We start from the raw sequence: 22,666 nt of genomic DNA on the forward strand, positions 1-22,666 counted from the left end.
TGGCATTTTGAAAGTCGCATGCAGATCCTGTTAGCTGATGGTCATATAGACACTGGCTCCTTATAAACACGGTAGGGCCCTGTAGTGAGGGCAGAAGGTGCTGAAAACAGTGTCAGCTGTGCTGTCTACTGTGTGAGAGCTGGGAGCAGTTGGCCCTGTGAGAGGATGATCTTCACGCTGAGGCCCAGCACTGCAGGAAATGCACCGATGAGACAATTTTCCATCTTCCTTCTTGTAATCGTATTTCTGTTGATAACCTGTGGGTTGAAGTTTTCAATGCATGCTTCCTGGACTTATTCCTGTGTCTCCCATACATTGTGTTAGAACCTAGTTTTCTGGAATCTTCAGGTTCCTTGAGTGTGTAACTTTGCTGTCCTACCTATGTAAAATCTTCTGTAGTTCAACTGAGAAAATGTTCTCCCTCATGAGAAGCAGCTAACATGATTTTTCTGTTTATATATTACACTTACTATGGTTCACAAATCCAGAGGCTTGGTTCCTGCTTTTGACGACGTCCCGATGGCTCGCTGTGTATCTGGATGTCATCTGTGCCATCTTTGTCACTGTTGTTGCTTTTGGGGCCCTGATTCTGGTAGAAAGTAAGTACAGATGTGAATACTTGTATGTTTATACTTTTTAGCTTTGTTTATAGTTATTAAACTCTTGTCATCATGTCTAATATATACTCTTTGGTTCTAATGAATTGTATTAAAGTGTCTGCAGTATGTGACTCCACAGTGTGGTCCATGTGAAGTCATTTGTGTCTTGATGAGAACTTTTTTCTTTTTTTTCATTTACTTATTTACTTACAGTAGGTTCTTTTTGAGGCTATTAAAAAAATGATTGGCATATGGTTGATTTACAATGTGTTAGCTTCAGGTGTATAGCCAAGTGAATCTGTTATACATATATCCACTTTTTTAAAGATTCTTTTTCCATACCCCATGAACATTAGGGTGCATGTATTTTTTTAATAATTTGTATTTTTATTAATACTTCAAATGAATTGTCCTTTAGGAAAAATTTCTGTTTTTGACTTTCAGAATCCTTAGGAGCAAAGACCAAGTGTGACATGCCTGTTCCAGCAGACCTGTGGTGACTTGGGCCCCTGCTTTGGCTCACCCAAGCCATTCTTTCATTTTTGTTTTAAGTTTTATTGGGGTTTAGTTCATTTACACTGTTGTCTTAGTTTCCAGTGTATAGAAAAGTCAATCTGCTATACATATTACATATATCCACTCTTTTTTAGGTTCTTTCCCATGTAGGTCATTACTGAGTTCTCTGTACTTTACAGTAGTTTCTTATTAGTTATCTATTTTATTATTTTATATATAGTAGTATGTATGTGTCAATCACAGTCTTCCAATTTATCCCTCCCCTCTCTTATCCTCTGGTAACTATAAGTTTATTTTCTACATCTGTTACTCTACTTCTGTTTTGTAGATAAGTTCATTTGTAGCCTTTTGTTATATTCATATATAAGCAATATCATATTCTGTTTTTCTCTGTCTGATTTAGTTCACTCAGTATGAAAATCTGTAGGTCCAGCCATGTTGCTGCAAATGGTATTATTTCACTCTTTGTTATGGCTGAGTAATATTCCATTATATGTATGATAGTGCATCTTCCTTATCCATTGCTCTGTTGATGGACATTTAAGTTGATTCCATGTCCTGGCTATTGTGAATAGTGCTGCAGTGAACATAAGAGTGGATGTATCTTTTGGAAACATGGTTTCCTCTAGATATATGCCCAGGAGTGGGACTGCTGGATCATATGGTAGCTCTCTTTTTAGTTTTTAAAGGAACCTCCATATTTCTCTCCATAGTGGCTCTACCAATTTACATTCCCACCAATAGTGTTGGAGGGTTCCCTTTTCTCCACATCCTCTCCAGTATTTATTGTTTTGATGATGGTCATTCTGACTGGTGTGAGGTGAAACCTCACTGTAGTTTTTGCTTCTTTTTTCATTTTTTTTTCACTGTAGTTTTGAAATGCATTTTTTCTAATAATTAGAGACGTTGACCATCTTTTCATGCATTTTTTTGGCCATCTGTGTTTCTTCTTTGGAGACCGTCTCTTTTAATCTTCTGCCCATTTTTTGGATTTTTTGGTTTATTTATTTATTTATTTTTTGATATTGAACTGCATGAGCTGTTTGTATATTTTGGAGAGTCATCCCTTGTAAGTCACTTTGTTTGCAAATATATCCCCCCATTCTGCAGGTTGTCTTTGGTATTTTTTATGGTTTTCTTTGCTTTGTAAAAGCTTTTAAGATTAATTGGGTCCAATTTGTTAATGTTTTATTTTATTTTCATTACTCCAGGAGGTGCTGCAATTTATGTCAGAGAGAGTTCTCCCTGTGTTTTCATCTAAAAGTTTTGTAGTGTCTGGTCTTACATTTATGTCTGTAATCCATTTTGAGTTTATTTTTTGTGTATGGAGTTAGGGAAAGTTCTAATTTTATTCTTCTACATGTAGCTGTCCAGTTTTCCCAGCACCAATTATTGAAGAAACAGTCTTTTCTCCATTGTATGTTCTTGCTTACTTTGTCATAGGTGATCATAGGCACATGGGTTTATCTCTGGGCTTTCTGTCCTATTCTGTTGATCTGTATTTCTGATTTTGGTTCCGCTTAGCATTTGGTGCCACTTTCAGTTACTGTAGCTTTGTAGTATAGTCTGAAGACAGGGACCATGATTCCTCCTAGCTTCATTTTTCTTCTTTGTTTTTCTCAAGATTACATTGGCTATTCATGGTATTTTGTGTTTCCATACAAAATGTAAACTTTTTTGTTCTACTTCTGTGAAAAATGCCATTGGTAATTTGATAGGGGTTGCATTGAATCTGTAGTTTGCTTAAGTAGTTTGTTTGTTTGTTTGTTTATAGTAGGTCTTCATGGAGATCTTTTATCTTTTTATCTTTCTTTGAATGGGTTGAGGTCTACATAACTGTAGCAATGAAAGGTTGTTGTTGAATCATGCGACTACACTGGGATTATTGGCCCCCAGAGGAGAAGAATTCAATCCAGGGCCAGAGACGAGGCTTGATCACTCAGAGATTTTGTGTAATAAAGTTTTATTAAAGTATAAAGGAGATAGAGAAAGCTTCTGACATAGGCATCAGAAGGGGGCAGAAAGAGTACCCGCTTGCTAGTGTTAACAATGAAGTTATATAATCCAAAGAATATCTGGAGGTTGTAAAGACCTCGTCAGACCTACTCCCATAATTTACATTTTAAGATAACACTGTCCTCAGGCAAGATACATCCTTGTAAAGACCAGGTCTACTCCCATAATTAACATTTTAAGATAACAGAAGGTTGAGTCCAAAGACTGTCCTTAGGCAGGATACATTATTGTTATATAATCCTAAGGAATATGGAGAAAGAAAAAAAGTTTGTCCTTTCTTCCTCCTTGAGAATTCCAGACCTCTCTCTCCTTGGGGACCCCTAGACTCCTTATCAACCTGCCTAGGAAATGACTCTCTCAGCAAGATGGCCTTCTGAACATCCCAGGTAGTGTCCTGTAGTTGGGTAGGGAGAACCAAGTTTACTATTAAGCTTTCTGTACAGCTTAGGTTATAGGTATAACTTTAGGGCTACTTGGATCTCTTGGTTATAGGGGTCTGATGTACTGGTGTGAGAAAGAGTCTCTGTAGCAAAAACAGTATCCTCACTGCTGTGTGGGTCACAGATGAGCAGTTGTTGGAATGTGTGGCATGAATTCACTATCCCTCACTAATCCATAGCAATAACCCTGAATCACAGTATTTAATGCAAAAATGGGAGTAATTTTTTAGATTTTATTTTTATTTTTTTCCTTTTTTTAATTTTATTTTTTAACTTTACAATATTGTATTGGTTTTGCCATATATCAAAATGAATCTGCCACAGGTATACATGTGTTTCCCATCTTGAACCTTCCTCCCTCCTCCCTCCCCATACCCTATTTTTTTAAATTTTAAAAGAACTGCCTTGTTTCGCAAAACCCATTGCCTTGTTTTTGTGATTTCAACTGCAGCTACACTGGACATAGAAAGTAAAATTACATAATGATAATTGAAGCATAAGGCTACAAATCTGAACAGTGACATCCTCACCTATATTATACTGTAAAGTGTATCTCAATCCAGGTGGGATTAATATGATAAAGGACGAAAATGTTAAGGACGTAAGAGAAGTAGAAGAAATTAGGAAGAGATGGCACGAATACACAGAAGAACTGTACAAAAGATATCTTAATGACCTGGATAACCATGATGATGTGGTCACTCACCTAAGCCAGACATCCTGGACTGTGAAGTCAAGTGGACCTTAACTTCAAAGCATTACTATGAGCAAAGCTAGTGAAGGTAATGGAATTCCAGCTGAGCAATTTAAAATCCTAAAAGATGATTCTGTTGAAGTGTGGCACTTAATATACCAGCAAATTTGGAAAAGTCAACAGTGGCCACAGGATTGGAAGAGGTCACTTTTCATTCAAATCCCAAAGAAAGCCAATGGCAGAGAATGTTCAAACTATCATGCAGTTGCACTCATTTTGCATGCTAGCAAGGTTATATACTCAAATCCCTTCAAACAAGACTTCAGCAGTACATGAACCAGGAACTTCCAGCTGTACAATCTGGGTGTACAAAAGGCAGAGGAACCAGAGATCACATTGCCAGTATTCACTGGATCATAGAGAAAACAAGGGAATTCCAGAAAAAACATCTGCTTCATTGACTATGTGAAAGGCTTTGACTGTGTAGATTACAGCAAACTGTGGAAAATTCTGAAAGAGATAGGAATACCAGACCATCTTACCTGTCTCCTGAGAAACCTGTATGCAAGTCAAGAAGAAACAGTTAGAACTGTACAAGGAACAATGGAGTGCTTCAAAACTGGAGAAGGAGAATGACAAGGCTGTATATTGTCACTATGTTTATTTAACTTATATGCAGAATATATCATGCAAAATGCTGGGCTGGATGAAGCACAAGCTGGAATCAAGATTTATGGGAGAGATATCAATAACCTCAGATATGCATATGATACCACTCTAATGACAGAAAGTTAGGAGCCTCTTGATGAAAGTGACAGAGCAGAGTGAGAAAGCTGGCTTAAAACTCAGCATTCAAAAAACTAAGATCATGATATCCGGTCCCATCTGGGGAAAAATTGAAAGCGATGACAGATTTTATTTTCTTGGGTTCCAAAACTCACTTCAAACTGTGACTGCAGCCATAAATGAAAAAATGTTTGCTTCTTGGAAGGAAAGCTATGACAAATCTAGACAGAATATTACAAAGCAGAGATGTCACTTTGCCAACAAAGATCCACATAGTGAAGGTCTATTTTTTCCAGTAGTCATGTAAGAGTTGTCAATAGATACAAGAGTTGGGCCATTAAAAAGGCTGAGGGCCAAAGAATTGATGCTTTCAAGCTGTGGCTTTGGAGAAGACTCTTAAGAGTCCTTTGGACTGTAAGGAGATCAAACCAGTTAATCCTCAAGGAAATCAACCTTGGGTATTCACTGGAAGGACTGATGCTGAAGCTGAAGCTCCAATACTTTGACCACCTGATTCAAAGTGCTGACTCATTAGAGAAGACCCTAATGCTGGGAAAGACTGAAGGCAGGAGAAGAAGGGAGTGGCAGAGGAAGAGATGGTTAGATGGCATCACCGACTTGATGGACATGAGTTTGAGCAAACTCCAGGAGATAGGAAGGACAGGAAGCCTGGTGTGCTGCAGTCTATGGTGACACAGAGTCAGACATGACTTAATGACTGAACAAAACTTTGTTCAATTCAATCGCTCAGTTGTGTCTGACTCTGTGACTCCATGGACTGCAGTATGCCAGGCCTCCCTGTCCTTCTCCAACTCCCAGAGTTTTCTCAAACTCATATCCATTGAGTTGGTGATGCCATCCAACTATCTCATCCTCTGTCATCTAACAACTTTGCTAGTTCTTTCTAAATTCATAATTTTTTTTTAAAAGTTACTTGTTTATTTGGCTGTACTGGGTCTTAATTGGGGCATGCAGGATCATCAGTCTTAGTTGTAACAGGCAGGACTTTAGTTGCAGCATGTGAACTCTATCTAGTTCCCTGATAGTGAAGTCTATCTAGTTCCCTGACCAGGGATCGAACCTGGACCCCCTGAATTGGGAGCTCGGAGTCTCAGTTATTGGAACACAAGGAAAGTCCCTCATAGTTTTTTTTTTTTTTTTTTAACTTCATTATTGTCTCATACAACAGAAGTAATATTATGAGTAATACTATGATTACATGCAAACGATTTAAATATTATAAAGGAATCTTCTCACCAGGATTTCCCTGGTGGCTCAGAGGTTAAAGCATCTGCCTGCAATGCAGGAGACCTGGGTTTGATCCCTGGGTCGGGAAGATCCCCTGGAGAAGGAAATGGCAACCCGCTCCAGTATTCTTGCCTGGAGAATCCCACGGATGGAGGAGCCTGGTGGGCTACAGTCCACGGGTTCACAAAGAGTTGGACACGACTGAGCGACTTCACTCACTCTTCTCACTACTATAAATAAAATAGCTAACTAAAACAGACCTACTGTATAGCACAGAGAACTCTATTTAATACTCTGTAATGACTTATGTGGGAAAATAATTTTAAAAGAGCAGATTACATATATGTCTGGCTAATTCACTTTACTGTACACCTGAAACTAACACAACTTTGTAAATCAACTATACTCCAATAAAAATCATAAAAATAATGGAGTCTTCTTAGTAGAGTGACAGAAGGACCTGTGTGAGGGGTTGAGAAGTAGACTGACTTTATCCTTCTTCTTCCTCATTTAGCTTTGGATGCTGGGAATGTTGGCCTCGTGCTGTCGCTCACCATCACACTTACCAGTATGTTCCAGTGGTGCGTCAGGCAAAGTGCAGAAGTTGAGAACATGGTGATGTTTATTTTTCTGTTCTTAGCCTTTTCAGGTCTCCTTGCTGTTATATGACATAAAAGCAATTCTGATGTAAAATAATAAAACTTTTATTTTTACATCATTTTACAAAGTTTTTTACATTCTCCTGCATCTTCTTAAGGGCTTCCCTGGTGGCTTAGATGATAAAGAATCCTGCAATGCAGGAGCCACAGGAAACTCAGGTTTGATCCCTGGGTTGGGAAGATCCCATGCAAAAGGGAATGGCTACTCCAGTATTCTTGCCTGAAGAATCCCCGTGGACAGAGCAGCCTGGCAGGCTACAGTCCATGGGGTTGCAAAGAGTCAGGCATGACTGAGCAACTTTCACTTTCCATGTGCTTAACGTTAATGTAAAATAAAATATATACATATTTTTCTCAGTCATGTGTATGCCATGGCAGAAGGTTTTGTATTCATCATAAACTGTCTTCAAATACAATAAATGTCCCTGTAGGAGGGAGATTCTGAAATTCTGAAGACAATATAAGCTAATTTCTTAGCCGCTTGTTTAAATTTGTTTCTTAATAGATAATTCCTCATTTTTGATAAAAGAAAATAATACAGTGTTTTGAGGTTTATTTAATTACTATGTTTCTCCACCCCTCCCCCATTTTATCATTTATTCTTGTGTGAGTTGAGCACCAAATTTGCTGGTGGCCCTTCTTCTTGGTAGGGTAGGCTCCCTCTTAGAATGTGCTCTCTAAGGTGTGGAGTCATGGTTGTTTAGAAGACCTTTTTTTTTTTTTTCTTTTTGTTTAGAAGACCTTAATCGATGTGTGTATTATACACTTTTGAATATTTGTGCCTTCTAAAGAGAGAAAAGCAATAAAAATGAAGTTTTTCCATTTCTTTCTTCTAACAGAGTAGAAGTAGTGAAAGTTAGTCATGTCCAACTCTTTTCAACCCCATGGACTATACAGTCCATGGAATTCTTCAGGCCAGAATACTGGAGTGGGTAGCCTTTCCCTTCTCCAGGGGATCTTCCCAACCCAGGGATCAAACCTAGGTCACCTGCATTGCAGGAAGATTCTTTACCAGCTAATCCAAAAGGCAACCCCAAGAATACTGGAGTGAAGTTCCCCTTCTTCATGGGAACTTCCCAACCCAGGAATTGAACCAGCATCTCCTGCATTGCAGGCAAATTCTTTATGAACTGAGCTATCAGGAAAGCTCAGAACAGAGTAGAAAATGATTGATTATTAAAATGAGGTTTGATGACCATCCAGTTCTGTTCATCTGTAACACATGGCCCTTCTGTGGCCACACATTACTAATTGGTGTCCAAAAGTATTCTTTAATTTGAAAAAAATCTTTTTTTTTTAATTCAGATATGAAAGGATGATCAATAAAAGTTTACCATAAATTTCTTTAATTTTTTAACTTTAATATAAAATTGAAGGAAGTAGTCGTATGTAAAAGTGTTGAAGATGATGAACAAGTTTTCAGATCATCCAAGGCCTCATCAGACTCCTACTTCTGTCCTTTGTGGATGCTGAGATCTAGTTTGTTCTGAACTGTATAAAAGCAGAAGGTTTTATTTACAATCTCTGAACATCCATAAATAAGACCCTCTGATACTAACTTATGAGATGTCATACATGTTTCAGATGATTTCAGTAGAAAGAGTGAGTGAATACACAGACTTTGTGAAAGAAGCATCCTGGGAACTTGAGTATCGTCCACCGCCATCCTGGCCCAACAAAGGAGAGGTTTACTTTAACAATGTGAACTTCAGACATATGTCAGATGGGCCTCTGGTATTGTGGAACACGTATGCATACTTTTACCCAGGAAAAAAGGTTAGTTTAAGCCATTTGCCTTTTTAAAATCCAGCTAAAGATTTAGCACTACATCTGCTCTTGGCTTCTTTGTCAGTGTGTCAGGGGGACTCTGTCCTAATGGATGCAGATTAGATTAGTGACATTGTAGGTGAATCTTTCTTGGAAACTGACCATGGAATGGGGATACCAGGAAATTTCTTCACTGTGTTGAGAGCTCCCTCATGATGGTTGATGGGCCCTGGGATCCAGGGTACCATCTTATTGTGACTCAGGACACTATATGTGACACCTGATTATGTATACAAAGTCTGGGACATCAGCCTTGTCTTCCTGGCCCTAACTCTCCAATATCTCATTCCTTTCCATTTTTTCTTGTTTGTATTTCTGAAATCTCTTCCTCCCATGGTGTCCTCTGGTTGCAGCCTCCTTCTGTGTCCCTTAGCCCTTCCTGTAGCCTTGTCCTCCTCTCACTCACACTGAGCTGCCATCCCCCTGCCCTCCCCCCATTCCTTACTGGCCTGGCTGAACCATAGCATAGCTTCAAGTCCACTCCTGCAGGGGCTGTGGGGTGAGCTTGTGTCCACCAGAGAAAAGCCTCAATAATGACCCAGTAGCAGTGAGGAATCATGGTATCAGATGGAGGCAAGGTCTAGAGATTGGTTCAAAGTCAAAAGCAAATTGATGGGAGCAGAGAAGATCCATGCAAAAGACGGCAGAGAGGCTTGTGACCTGGACCTGCCAGCATCCATGTCTGCTGGTGATGTTCCTTCCACACTCAGTTTGAGGCCCTTAGCTGGGATCAGGACAGAATTTTGAAGAAGAGACTGAACCGGAACAGACAAGGCATTAGAAGCTCTTCCCCACCTTGCTTTGCAGCCAGTTGTATCTGACACACCCGCCCCCCCTGCACTGGGATTGTGTTACCCACACACACGTCCTCCCTGTTCCCAGTGAACACGCTGCCCCTCAGCCTCAGAGACCCAGGCCCTCCATCATCTGGATGGTGAAAATCTCCTCATATTCTGAGTCAACCTTAATGCATCTTCGAGACCCCGAGTTCTTCCTTAGTGTCTTATATATTCTTTTAAGATAGAGTTTATGGTGCACCTATATTTATAGCAGCCAAAACTTGGAAGGAACTAAATCTTTACAGTGAAGTATTATTCAGCCTTAAAAAGGAAGAAAATTCTGACCTGTGGATAAACCTTGATGACATCTTGCTAAATGAAATAAGCCAGACACAAAAGGAATGAATACTCTGATTCCATTTATGTGAGATTCCTAAAGCTGTCAAATTCAAGAAGACAGGAAGTAGATGGTGGTCTCTAGGGACTGGGGGAGAGGAAATGGGGAATTGTTTGTTTAATGGGTAAGAATTTCAGTTTTATGAGGCAGAAAAAAATTATCAAGCTTGGTTGCACAGCAATGTGAATGTACTGAACACCCAACTGGCTACTTAAAAATGGTTAAATAGTTAAATTTTATGTTATGTGAATTTTATCATAATGAAAAGAAAAGATAGCACCTGTAGCATGCTTTGTAATTTGGGATCTGTATCTCATAGTACCTTGAGGCTTTTTAAAATCAGGGAGCATTTTGTTTTCATATTTGTTCCCAGAAAGTAGAATTCTGCAGGGCACAGAGAGGGTGCTGAGAGACTGCTGGTTGTGACAGTGAGTGAGTTACACAGGTGTGAGCAAGCAGAAACCAACACACACACAAACACATGCTGCTGCTGCTGCTAAGTCACTTCAGTCGTGTCCGACTCTGTGCAACCCGATAGATGGCAGCCCACCAGGCTCCGCTGGGATTCTTCAGGCAAGAACACTGGAGTTGGGTGCCATTTCCTTCTCCAATGCATAAAAGTGAAAAGTGAAAGTGAAGTCGTCGCTCAGTCATGTCTGACTCTTAGCGACCCCATGGACTGCAGCCCACCAGGCTCCTCCATCCATGGGATTTTCCAGGCAAGAGTACTGGAGTGGGGTGCCATTGCCTTCTCTACACAAACACATGAAAACTCCATAAATAACTGAAAGAACTGCTCTTTAAAACTCTTAGCACCACAAAGACCCATCTAGTGGAAAATAGCTGTAATGCTTTATTGATTATGTCAAAGCCTGTGACTGTATGGATCACAATAAAGTGTGGAAAATTCTGAAGGAGATGGGAATACCAGACCACCTGACCTGTCTCTTGAGAAACCTGTATGCAGGTCAGGAAGCAACAGTTAGAACTGGACATGGAACAACAGACTGGTTCCAAATAGGAAAAGGAGCACGTCAAGGCTGTATATTGTCACCCTGCTTATTTAATTTCTATGCAGAATACATCATGAGAAATGCTGGGCTGGAAGAAGCACAAGCTGGAATCAAGATTGCTGGGAGAAATATCGATAACCTCAGATATGCAGATGACATCTCCCTTATGGCAGAAAGTGAAGAGGAACTAAAAAGCCTCTTGATGAAAATGAAAGAGGAGAGTGAAAAAGTGGGCTTAAAGCTCAACATTCAGAAAACTAAGATCATGGCATCTGGTTCCATCAATTCATGGCAAATAGATGCGGAAACAGTGTCAGATTTTATTTTTTGGGGATCCAACATCACTGCAGATGGTGATTGCAGCCATGAAGTTAAAAGACGCTTACTCCTTGAAAGGAAAGTTATGACCAACCTAGATAGCATATTAAAAAGTAGAGACACTACTTTGTCAACAAAGGTCTGTCCAGTCAAGGCTATGGTTTTTCCAGGGGTCATGTACGGATGTGAGATTTGGACTGTGAAGAAAGCTGAGCGCCAAAGAATTCATGCTTTTGAACTGTGATGTTAGAGAAGACTGTTGAGAGTCCCTTGGACTGCAAAGGAGATCCAACCAGTCCATCCTAAAGGAGATCAGTCCTGGGTGTTCATTGGAAGGACTGATGTTGAAGCTGAAACTCCAATACTTTTGCCACCTCATGCAAACAGTTGACTCATTGGAAAACACCTTGATGCTGGGAAGGATTGGGGGCAGGAGGAGAAGGGGATGACGGAGGATGAGATCGCTGGATGGCATCACCGACTCGATGGATATGAGTTTGGTTAAACTCGGGAGTTGGTGAAGGACAGGGAGGCCTGGCGTACTGCAGTTCATGGGGTCGCAAAGAGTCGGATGTGACTGAGCGACTGAACTGAACTGAATGAATGAAACCTTTGTAACATAAAAGAATATTCAACTTAATGCCTGAATGTTACCCAGGGAGCAGCTTCAGTTAGTCATAGAGAAAAGCTTGTCCTATTTATTTCCAGTTCCATTGTAGGTCAGGAAAAATGTGAACCGCTGTGTCAGGAAAACATTAACATCACAGTTCTTGATACAATTTTGTCCCTAAGAGCACTGTTTGTGATGTTTACTTACACTCAGACAATGTGTCTGTCAGATTTTCTTTTTTAAAAGTAATTCTTCTAACCTGAACTTGTCTTAAATTTTCCCCAAAGCCATAAAATATGAATTATCTAGGAAACTCTGTAGTACAACTTAGGAACATAACAGATTCTTCTTCCTTCTTAAAACCTGTAAATCATAGGATCATTGCGATTCTAAAATGTTTGAGGGGAAATTGAATTTGGAGACTGAACTAATAAATTCAGTAACTTGACTTTTGATCTATGCCTTGGTCCACTCTCAGTATTATTGTTAGCTTCATTTCTGTGTTTGGAAATGATACCCGGGCAGTGTGTTCATTAATTTATTTCATTCCGGCTGTGTATAACCCAGGTTCCATCTCCTGCTCACCTGTCCCAGCCCCTGTCATTCCAGGACACGCCTTTGGTGTTGGATTTGATCGAGAGAAGCTATTGCCCAACCTGGGGGGCTGGGGACATGGGAGTGAGCCAGCCCAGCAGAAGGGGGTCTTTACTCTCTTTCCCTCATTTCTTCTTCTATCCCAGTTCCTAGAAGTTACAGTCAATAGGAGAGTATAGTAGGTACTATGCAGAATTTTAATTCACAGAAGAAATAGCAAGTGAAAATAAAGAACTAGGACTTCCCTGGTGGTGCAGTGGATAAAAATTTGCCTGCCAAGGGAGGAGACACTAGTTTAATCCCTGGTCTGGGAAGATGCCACATGCTTCTGAGCAACTAAGCCCTGAACCACAACTACTGAGCCTACATGCCACAAGTACTGAGCCTACATGCTACAACTACTGAAGTCTTTGCTCAGCAACAACAGAAGCCCTTCAGTGAGAAGCCTGTTCACTGCAGGAGTAGCCCCCACTTGTCACAACTAGAGACAGCTTGTGCAAAGCAATCAGGACCCCGCACAGCCAAACAGAAAAAAAATCAACATGTGGTAAATAGCACCCTAGACTTCCTGGTTAGAGTCTGAACATGGGCTGCATTTTTCATTTAGATGATTTTGTGGTTGATTTGATCATTTTAGAGAGTCCTGAACAATAAAGTATTGTCCAGCTCTTGAGGTAGATTGATTTTGCTTTGTTTTTGCTCACAGCTATTATTTGGATGATACAGTTTTACAGATGCTTAGTAGACCATGCTATAATGTGCAAAAATATTAGTTTACTACATTTTCCCTTTTTTACATAATATTTTCTTAAAAACCGCTCCCTTCACTCCCAGATTATCCCCTTCCCCTACTGGCTTCCTAATTCCCTGTGACTCAGACCGTGGTGTCAGGGCCAGCAGCACCTGCCTCTCCTGGAGCTTCTTAGAAATGCAGAGTCTCAGGCTCACCCAGACCTCTTGACTCAGATTCGTATCTGAACATGACCTCTTCCTTTCTCTCCCATGGACAGTTTTTGATGAGTGATAACCTGTGATTCTCAAGAAATGTCCTGTGACAGTTTGAAATTGAACTCAAGAATTCCCAAATCTCTGTTGCGACTGAGCAAGAGGCTCTAGAATGTTCTGTGGCCCTAGATTTACTTACTTTTATGCTCTATAAATTGTACTTTTACATTATAATCTAATTCTGTGTGATTCCACCACATTATTTGTGTCTTTCCAGTGGAGTCTGTCTTCATTACAGGCAGTTTTCATCCTGCTGTCTGTCATTTCCCACACCAGTCTCTTGCAGGGACTGGAGGGATTTCCCACAGACTCAGCCCTGCCTGGACCTGGAGTCAGAGACAGCCCCATGTAGCAGTGTATATTCGGCTGTTTCACAACCTGATGGGATCAAAAATGAGTCTTTCTGCCCCAAGCAGGGCATGAAGTCTGTTTGGCCTGTTCCCCAGGCACCATGTGTCCCACTTATGCAGATTTCTCTCTCAGTCCGGCTGTGGGTGCTGGTTCTTCCTGCTGATGGCTAGTCCACCTGCCTGCAGGTACCCTCTTCGCTCTCACTCGCCACATATATGCCTGTGTCCACGTCATGCTTTAACTCTCTGACCATAAGATCTCTATGGTGGGCCTTTTCCTTTAACTACAACTACACCTCTCCCCACTTTCTCTGTTCTGTCTACACAGAGGGGCATGATAAGTTGTCAGGCCATCCAGGGGATAAGGAGGCCCATCAGCAGATGGAAAAGAGGCCAACATATGTGGATTTGAGTCATATCCTGCTACTTATTAGCTCTGATATTCAGATAGACTAATTTATCTAAGCCTAAATCTTTTCTTATGCAAAATGGAAGTGAAAGGATGTAACCTGTAGGCCTGATGTACAATTTAAGATAAGACATGTAAAGCACCAAGAGTAAATACTTGGACAAAAATGGTCATCATTTTCATAGGGTGTAAAATGACCATAATCACTTACGCTGTGGAAGGTGGTTTCCGTCCCATGAGAATGAGGTGTTAGCCATTTGAAGTTGTATTTATGGCTGTAGGATCCATCTGCTGTGTCTGTCTCTGTCTGATTTATCTTATACCTAAATAATATGGTAATAGATTTCCCATAAATTTCTCTGGCCTGAGTTAGAAATCTCAGCTCCCAGTGGAAGTTTCTTTGTCTCAGGGCACCACAGGTAATACAAATAAGAAAAAGTCAAATCCAATACAGATCCTGATGCCAACACATACAGTCTAGTTGAAGAAACAAGAAAATGGCTATATTAGCTTTGTAAGCTAGAACGAGATCACAATTTTTATAGATGTATATAAAAAATGACATAACATCTCTTAGAGTTGGAACAAACCCACATGAGGAGACACGGAGAGCATTTCCAAGGAATTAGACATGTGAGATGGACTTAGAGATGTGTGGTTAGGGTTTCAGCAGGTGGGAATGCATGTGAAAGGCATTCCAGGAGGTGGGACCAGCATAAGCAAAAGTATGATGTCCTGATACAGTGAATGAAGACCTAGACACCTGCAAAGCACTCAGGAAAATGAACTACAGAGTGTGTAACACACATTTTTACATTCAACCCTCAACACTACCTACTGGTGCCAAGGAAGCTGACTCGTGTACATGAAGAATGGAGAGGTTAGAGAGGACAGTTTTGTAGAAGAGACATCCTAGGGTGGAGTGTTGAGTGCTAAGCTGGAATTCAGAAGTTTAATCTGAGAAGTGAGAGCACATGGACCAGAGTAGGCAGGTGCAGGGGACGCAGAGCCAGGAGCTGTTATGCCTCCAGCAAGACATCCTGGAAATGTAATTCCACTTCTTGGAATCAAATTGATGTCGATTAAAACAAAACTATATCACCTGGATTTGTGAACATGCAGGGAAATGGGTGGGAGCAGAAAATGGTATTATACTTCTGCGAGTAGGTTAGCAGTTTAACAGCTTCCTCCTGAAAATGTTCATACCTTGTTGTTGTTCAGTCACCTAGTCATGCCTGACTCTTCATGACCCCATGGACTGATACACACCAGGCTTCTCTATCCCTCACCATCTCCTGCAGTTCGCCCAAGTTCATGTTCATTGTATCAGTGATGCCATCCAACCATTTCATCCTTTGTCCCCTTCTCCTCCTGCTTTCAATCTTTCCCAGAATCAGGGTCTTTTCCAATGACTTGACTCTCTGTGTCAGGTGGCCAAAGTATTGGAGCTTCTGCATCAGTCCTTCCAATGAATATTCAGGATTGATTTCCTTTAGGATTGACTGATTTGATCTCCTTGCTGTCCAACGAATTCATACTTGCTGTTCAAGGGGTTCATATTTGACTCTCAGCAATTCCACATCTGAGAATTTATGTGAAGAAAATGATTCAGATTGTTTGCAAAGATTTAGCTTCAGGGATATTTAAGACAGTTATTTATAATAGCTAACTGTTTGATGCTGCATAAATATCAAGCAGTAGCTGCTGCTGCTGCTGCTAAGTCGCTTCAGTCGTGTCCAACTCTGTGTGACCCCATAGATGGCAGCCCACCAGGCTCCCCTGTCCCTGGGATTCTCCAGGCAAGAATACTGGAGTGGGTTGCCATTTCCTTCTCCAGTGCATGAAGGTGAAAAATGAAAGTGAAGTCGTTCAGTCCTGTCCGGCTCTGAGCGACCCCATGGACTGCAGCCTACTGTGCTCCTCCGTCCATGGGATTTTCCAGGCAAGAGTACTGGAGTGGGGCGCCATTGCCTTCTCCGACCAAGCAGTAGAGGATTTGTTAAATAAATGATCACATGTACTATAATATTATGCAACAATTAATGTAAATTTTTATTAAATATGAAATGAAAGCACATATAACAGTATGTTCACATTAATCCCATTTTGTTTAAATATGTGAACTTGTATCTTTAAGAACACATCCAAAAAAATAACAACAGCAACAACAAAAAGAACACATATAGAAGCCTAGAAAGTAAAAACATCATGTTAAGAATGTTTTTTTCAGAGTGCTGGGGTATAGCTAGTATTTATTTACTTTTCAAATTCATTTGCACTGATTGTGATTAAGGAAAGAGTTTATTTTGTTTTTTAAACACTGTGAGCCTGGGAAAAATGTAATGAGAGTAAGTGGGGGAGACAGATGAAGGAGTGGTTTTGTGTGGAGCATTGGGTGTTGATTATGTTGAGTTTGATGTGTGAAGAGAGATCCTGGAGCAAGTGTCTAACAAGTTGTGTTATCATCAGACAGCAACCTGGTTGGAAAAACAGAAAGGGGCCACTGCAAGCAAATAACAGAAGATTTTCTTTAAGAGTCTTTATAATTGTATCTATTTCTTTATTTTTGGCTGGGCTGGGTCTCTGCTGCTGCTCGGGCTCCTCTCTAGTTACTGTGTGTGGGCTTCTCACTGTGCTGTCTTCTCTTGTTAAGAGCATGGGCTATAGGGTGAGAGGGCTTCAATAGTTGTGGCACATAGGCTCAATGGTTGTGGTTCATGGATTCTAGAGTGCAGGCTTAATAGTTGTGGCGCACGGGCTTAGTTGCTTTGCAGCATGTGGGATTCTCCTGGACTAGGGATTGAACCCACGTCTCCTGCATTGGCAGGCAGTTTCTTTACCACTGAGCCATCAGGGAAGACACCAAGTGTCTTTAGATTGAAGAATGTAAGCTTACTGACACTGGTGACACTCTCCATGGGCAATTGGTAAAACCCTATGGTTACCCAGAAAAGACATTTGGACTATAGCTTTGATGACTGAACTCTAGGAATAATCAAAATCAGGTTTTCTTTGAGTTGCCTTTTTCTTTTTGGGGGGGTCTGAGGCCATGCAGCATGTGGAATCTTAGTTCTCTGACCAGGGATCGAATCCATGTCTCCAGCAGTAGAAGCACAGACTCTTAACCCCTGGAATGCCAGGGAAGTCCCCTGGTTTTTTAGTTCTCTTCACTGGAGTTTGGAACTCACAGTCCTGTGGTAATGAACAGCCCTCGGTGCCCTACATATCTCAGTCCATTTACGCCAAGTTTACAGATGTTCCCATTTGCACAGATGGATCAGTTTTGGTGGAGCTGATACCATGAGAATATACACACATTCTCACAGATCAGTTCTCACCTGTGTCCTGATGTGTGTTGATTTATGTATAAGAACACTCAGAAATATAGGCCCACCTGTTTTACTGTGTTTCACAGATAATGCTTTAAAAAAAATGGACATTTATGGCAACGCTGTGTCAGGCAAGTACACTGGCACCGTTTTCCCTATAGCATTTGCTCACTTCATGTCTCTGTCAGATTTTGATAGTTCTTGCAGTATTTCAAACCATTTTATTATTATTATATTTATTATCCTGATCTGTGATCAGTGGCTTTTAATGTTACTACCCTATAAATGCATAAATGGTTATCATTCTTTTAAAAATAAAGTATTTGAAATTGACGTATGTACATTTTTTATATATAATGCTATTGTACATCACTAGACTACAGTATAGTATAAACATAACTTTTATTTGCACAGAGAAACAAAACATTCATATAACTTGGTTTATTTTGATATTCAAAATATCTTTGAGGCCTGCCTGTACACAGAATGCATGAGCCACATAAATACATACTATGACCTGCCTATATGCAGAGAATGGCCCATCTATATTATATGAATTAGGGTTTAACATAAAGTACAAAATGTCCTGAGAAGCCTGTATGCAGATCAAGAAGCAACAGTTAGAACCGGACATGGAGCAATGGACTGGTTCAAAATTGGGAAAGGAGTACCTCAAGGGTGTATATCATCACCCTGCTTATTCAACTTAATGCAGAGTACAGCATGTGAAATGCTGGGCTGGATGAAGCACAAGCTGGAATCAAGACTGCCAGAAGAAATATCGGTAACTTCAGATAAGCAGATGATACCACCCAAATGGCAGAAAGCAAAGAGGAACTAAAGAGCCTTTTGATGAAAGTGAAAGAGGAGAGTGAAAAGTCTGGCTTAAAGCTCAACATGCAAAAAACTAAGATCACAGCATCTGGTTCCATCACTTCATGTCAAATAGATGGAGAAACAATGAAAAGAGTGATAGACTTTATTTTCTTAGGCTCAGAAACTCACTGTGGATGGTGACTGCAGCCATGAAATTAGAAGACACTTGCTCCTTAGAAGAAAAGCTATAACAAATCTAGACAGAATATTAAAAAGCAGAGACATTACTTTGCTGAACAAACGTGCGTATAGTCAAAGCGATGGTTTTTCCAGTACTCATGTACGGATATAAGGGTTGGGTCATAAAGAAGGCTGAGCACTGAAGAATTTATATTTTTGAACTCGGGTGCTGGAGAAGACTCTTGAGAGAGTCCCTTGAACAACAAGGAGATCAAACCAGTCAATCCTAAAGGCAATCAGTCCTGAATATTCATTGGAAGAACTGATGCTGAAGTTCCAATACTTTGGCTACCTGACACAAAGAGCCAACTCATTGGAAAAGACCCTGATACTGGGAAAGACTGAAGGCAGGAGGAGAAGGTGACAACAAAGGATGAAATGGTTGGGTGGCATCACAATTCAATGGACATGAGTTTGAGCAAACTCCAGGAGATAGGGAAGGACAGGGAAACCTGGCATGCTGCAGTCCATGGGGTTGCAAAGGGTTGCACTACTGAACAATATCAAAATATCTTATAGTCATTGCACTATCTTTATCAGATCAGATCAGATCCGTCGCTCAGTCGTGTCCAACTCTTTGCAACCCCATGAATTGCAGCACGCCAGGCCTCCCTGTCCCTCACCAACTCCCGGAGTTCACTCACACTCACGTCCATCAAGTCAGTGATGCCATCCAGCCATCTCATCCTCTGTCGTCCCCTTCTCCTCCTGCCCCCAATCCCTCCCAGCATCAGTCTTTTCCAATGAGTCAACTCTTCACATGAGGTGGCCAAAGTACTGGAGTTTCAGCTTTAGCGTCATTCTTTCCAAAGAAATCCCAGGGCTGATCTCCTTCAGAATGGACTGGTTGGATCTCCTTGCAGTCCAAGGGACTCTCAAGAGTCTTCTCCAACACCACAGTTCAAAAGCATCAATTCTTCGGCGCTCAGCCTTCTTCACAGTCCAACTCTCACATCCATACATGATCACAGGAAAAACCACAGCCTTGACTAGACGAACCTTTGTTGGCAAAGTAATGTCTCTGCTTTTGAATATGCTATTTAGGTTGGTCATAACTTTCCTTCCAAGGAGTAAGTGTCTTTTAATTTCATGGCTGCAGTCACCATCTGTAGTGATTTTGGAGCCCAGAAAAATAAAGTATGACACTATTTCCACTGTTTCCCCATCTATTTCCCATGAAGTGGTGGGACCAGATGCCATGATCTTCATTTTCTGAATGTTGAGCTTTAAGCCAACTTTTTCACTCTCCACTTTCATCAAGAGGCTTTTTAGTTCCTCTTCACTTTCTGCCATAAGGGTGATGTCATCTGCATATCTGAGGTTATTGAGATTTCTCCCGGCAATCTTGATTCCAGCTTGTGTTTCTTCCAGTCCAGCGTTTCTCATGATGTACTCTGCATATAAGTTAAATAAACAGAGTGACAATATACAGCCTTGACAAAGTCCTTTTCCTATTTGGAACCTGTTGTTCCATGTCCAGTTCTAACTGTTGCTTCCTGACCTGCATACAAATTTCACAAGGGGCAGATCAGATGGTCTGGTATTCCCATCTCTTTCAGAATTTTCCACAGTTTATTGTGATCCACACAGTCAAAGGCTTTGGCATACTCAGATGATAATATTAGCTGAACCCACTTTTCTTACGTTTAATCTCTATAAAGATAAATTCTTTTTTGAAGTGCCATGATTGTTTTTACAGACTAAGATGTGAAACTTCAGAGGTTTTCAAATCAGGAAACATGAAAAGTTCTAAGCATTCTGATTATATTACTCAGAAAGATTTATTTCTTCTTTATTTAAAGCCAGAAGTTTTAAAACTTTACTGATTTACAAATGATTCAAGCATATCTTACACTCTCATCAATTCCAGATTTTACATAGAGATGAAATCATCTCTTGGAAAGCTTCCTTCAGAAAATTTGCAGTTGGGCTTCCTGGGTGGCTCAGACAGTAGAGAATCTTCCTGCAAAATAGGAGATCTGGGTTCCATCCCTGAATCAGAAAGATCCCCTGGAGTATGAAATGGCAACCTACTCTAGTATTCTTTCTTGGAGAATTCCATGGACAGAGGAGCCTGGCAGGCCACAGTCCATGGGGTCGCAAAGAGTTGGACACGACTGATCACCTAATGCTTTCTTTCACTTTAAAATTCATTGGTAAAAAAGGCCAGTTTCTGCATATATATTTGAATGTGGTTTTATCCCACACCAGCATTTTACCTAGGAAAAGGAAATAGCAACCCACTCCAGTATTCTTGCCTGGAGAATCCCATGGACAGAGGAGTCTGGCAGGTGACAGTCCATGGGTCGCAAGAGTCAGACACGACTTAGCGACTAAACTACCAACCACCAGCATTTTACCTACATTGTATTGATTCTTTAACTTTACTGTTAGTGCATTTAGTTTCTCTCTGCTTTGCTTTTAATAAATAGACTGACGCTTGACATGTGTTTTTCCAAGGTTCAATTTTAAGTATTAATGTATTAATAAAATGTCTTTTTACTGCTCCGATGAAAGGTCCAATGTAAATAGCAAATATTGTCTGTGTTGTTGTTGGTCTCATTATGTACATTTTGTCTACTGGCCTCTGTCTTTCAATACTGTGACCTGCATTTTATATGTGAAGATGTTTCCTTTCAAGATAAAATGTAATTAAGGTATTTAATATCAGGAAGTGATTTCATTTTTCTGCCGAAGAATAATTCCTCTTAAATAAATAAATACCCCTGAGAAAGTGAATACTTGTTGTTGTATAATCCTTCTGACTTGACTTGTTGATATCTCTGTAACATTACCCATGTAATTCTCAAGGTCAAATTACACAGGGAGTAGGAATAAAACTAATTTAAAATTGACTTCTTATGGACTACTTAGGAGACTGCTGGGTTTTCACTACAGTCAGGTTATTTAAGTCATCTTCTTCCTTTATTTATGGATTTTAGTTACATACATACACACACACACATATATAACACATACACATACATGTCTCCCCCTCTAACATACCACATAATGGATACTATGTGATAATTATAGAAAACAAACAATTTTCTGCATATTAAGCATTTACTCAGGAAATCTGAGTAGAAGACATAAAAGTCACTATACTTTATATTGTGTATTCTAGAGATGATGGTGGTCTCATTCAGGGACATTTGTGAATTTCTGTCATTTTGGTTACCACAGTTTTGAGTGTTGCATCTGGTATCTAGTGGGTTCATAACTACTGTTACTCATCCTACAATATACAGGACAGGCCCCCGACCCTCAACAATGAATTATCTGGTCCAAAATGTCAGCAGGGCCTTGCTTGAGAAACTTATAGACTATTCTTTACATATAATAGAACTATTAAAATTCATCTTCAACAATCAGGGTTCTCCTCGGTTTTGTGCATCCTGTTAATTCTTCATCCCCCTGGGTCTCTTTACAGATTGGCATTGTGGGAAGAACAGGAGCTGGAAAAAGTTCCCTCATTGCTGCCCTTTTGAGATCATCAGAACCTGAAGGTAGCATTTATATTGATGACATCTTGACAACCAGTATTGGACTGCACGATTTAAGGAAGAAATTGTCAGTTGCACTTCAGGTATGCAGAGCAGAGCACTCTCACATGTTCTTTTCATAAGGTGTCTAAAGTTTAAGTGCTTTTAATTTGATTGGTCTTTTCAAGTTAAGTGAATGAGTTGATCCTTTTTTACCCAATAGAGCGTATTTTTAGCAGGAGGTATTTTCAACAAACACTTTCATTGGATACCAGGTTTTGTTTTGTTTTGTTTTCATCTGTTAGTTTTGTATATGTGTGATTTAATAACTTACTGAGACAGATTTCTGGACTCAGACTTCCTCAGTTTCCACAATGTTATCCACTGATAATCACATAATTCTGAGAACAGAAGGATAAATGGATTGCTTAGCACTGGAGAGTTTCCTATAGTGAAACATGAATTTTATTAATAAGTGTCTTACAGATATAATTTTGCTGTGGGAAATGAGGACATCTTTTAAAAAGTGATATCTC

The 22,666-nt window shown here is 40.2% G+C and overlaps 1 protein-coding gene across 1 annotated transcript in view; it reads left to right on the forward strand.

Annotated features, from left to right (window-relative positions):
* LOC139176097 (ATP-binding cassette sub-family C member 4-like) overlaps positions 1-22,666 on the forward strand; it is a 163,553-nt gene that overhangs the window by 99,859 nt on the left and 41,028 nt on the right. The window contains exons 21-24 of the mRNA XM_070799963.1: positions 489-599; positions 6,814-6,914; positions 8,543-8,734; positions 22,079-22,234. Coding sequence (XP_070656064.1) covers positions 489-599; positions 6,814-6,914; positions 8,543-8,734; positions 22,079-22,234 — 560 coding nt within the window. The remainder of the gene's footprint in view (positions 1-488; positions 600-6,813; positions 6,915-8,542; positions 8,735-22,078; positions 22,235-22,666) is intronic.

The sequence above is a fragment of the Bos indicus genome, chromosome 12, assembly GCF_029378745.1.
Source record: "Bos indicus isolate NIAB-ARS_2022 breed Sahiwal x Tharparkar chromosome 12, NIAB-ARS_B.indTharparkar_mat_pri_1.0, whole genome shotgun sequence".
Lineage (NCBI taxonomy): Eukaryota > Metazoa > Chordata > Mammalia > Artiodactyla > Bovidae > Bos > Bos indicus.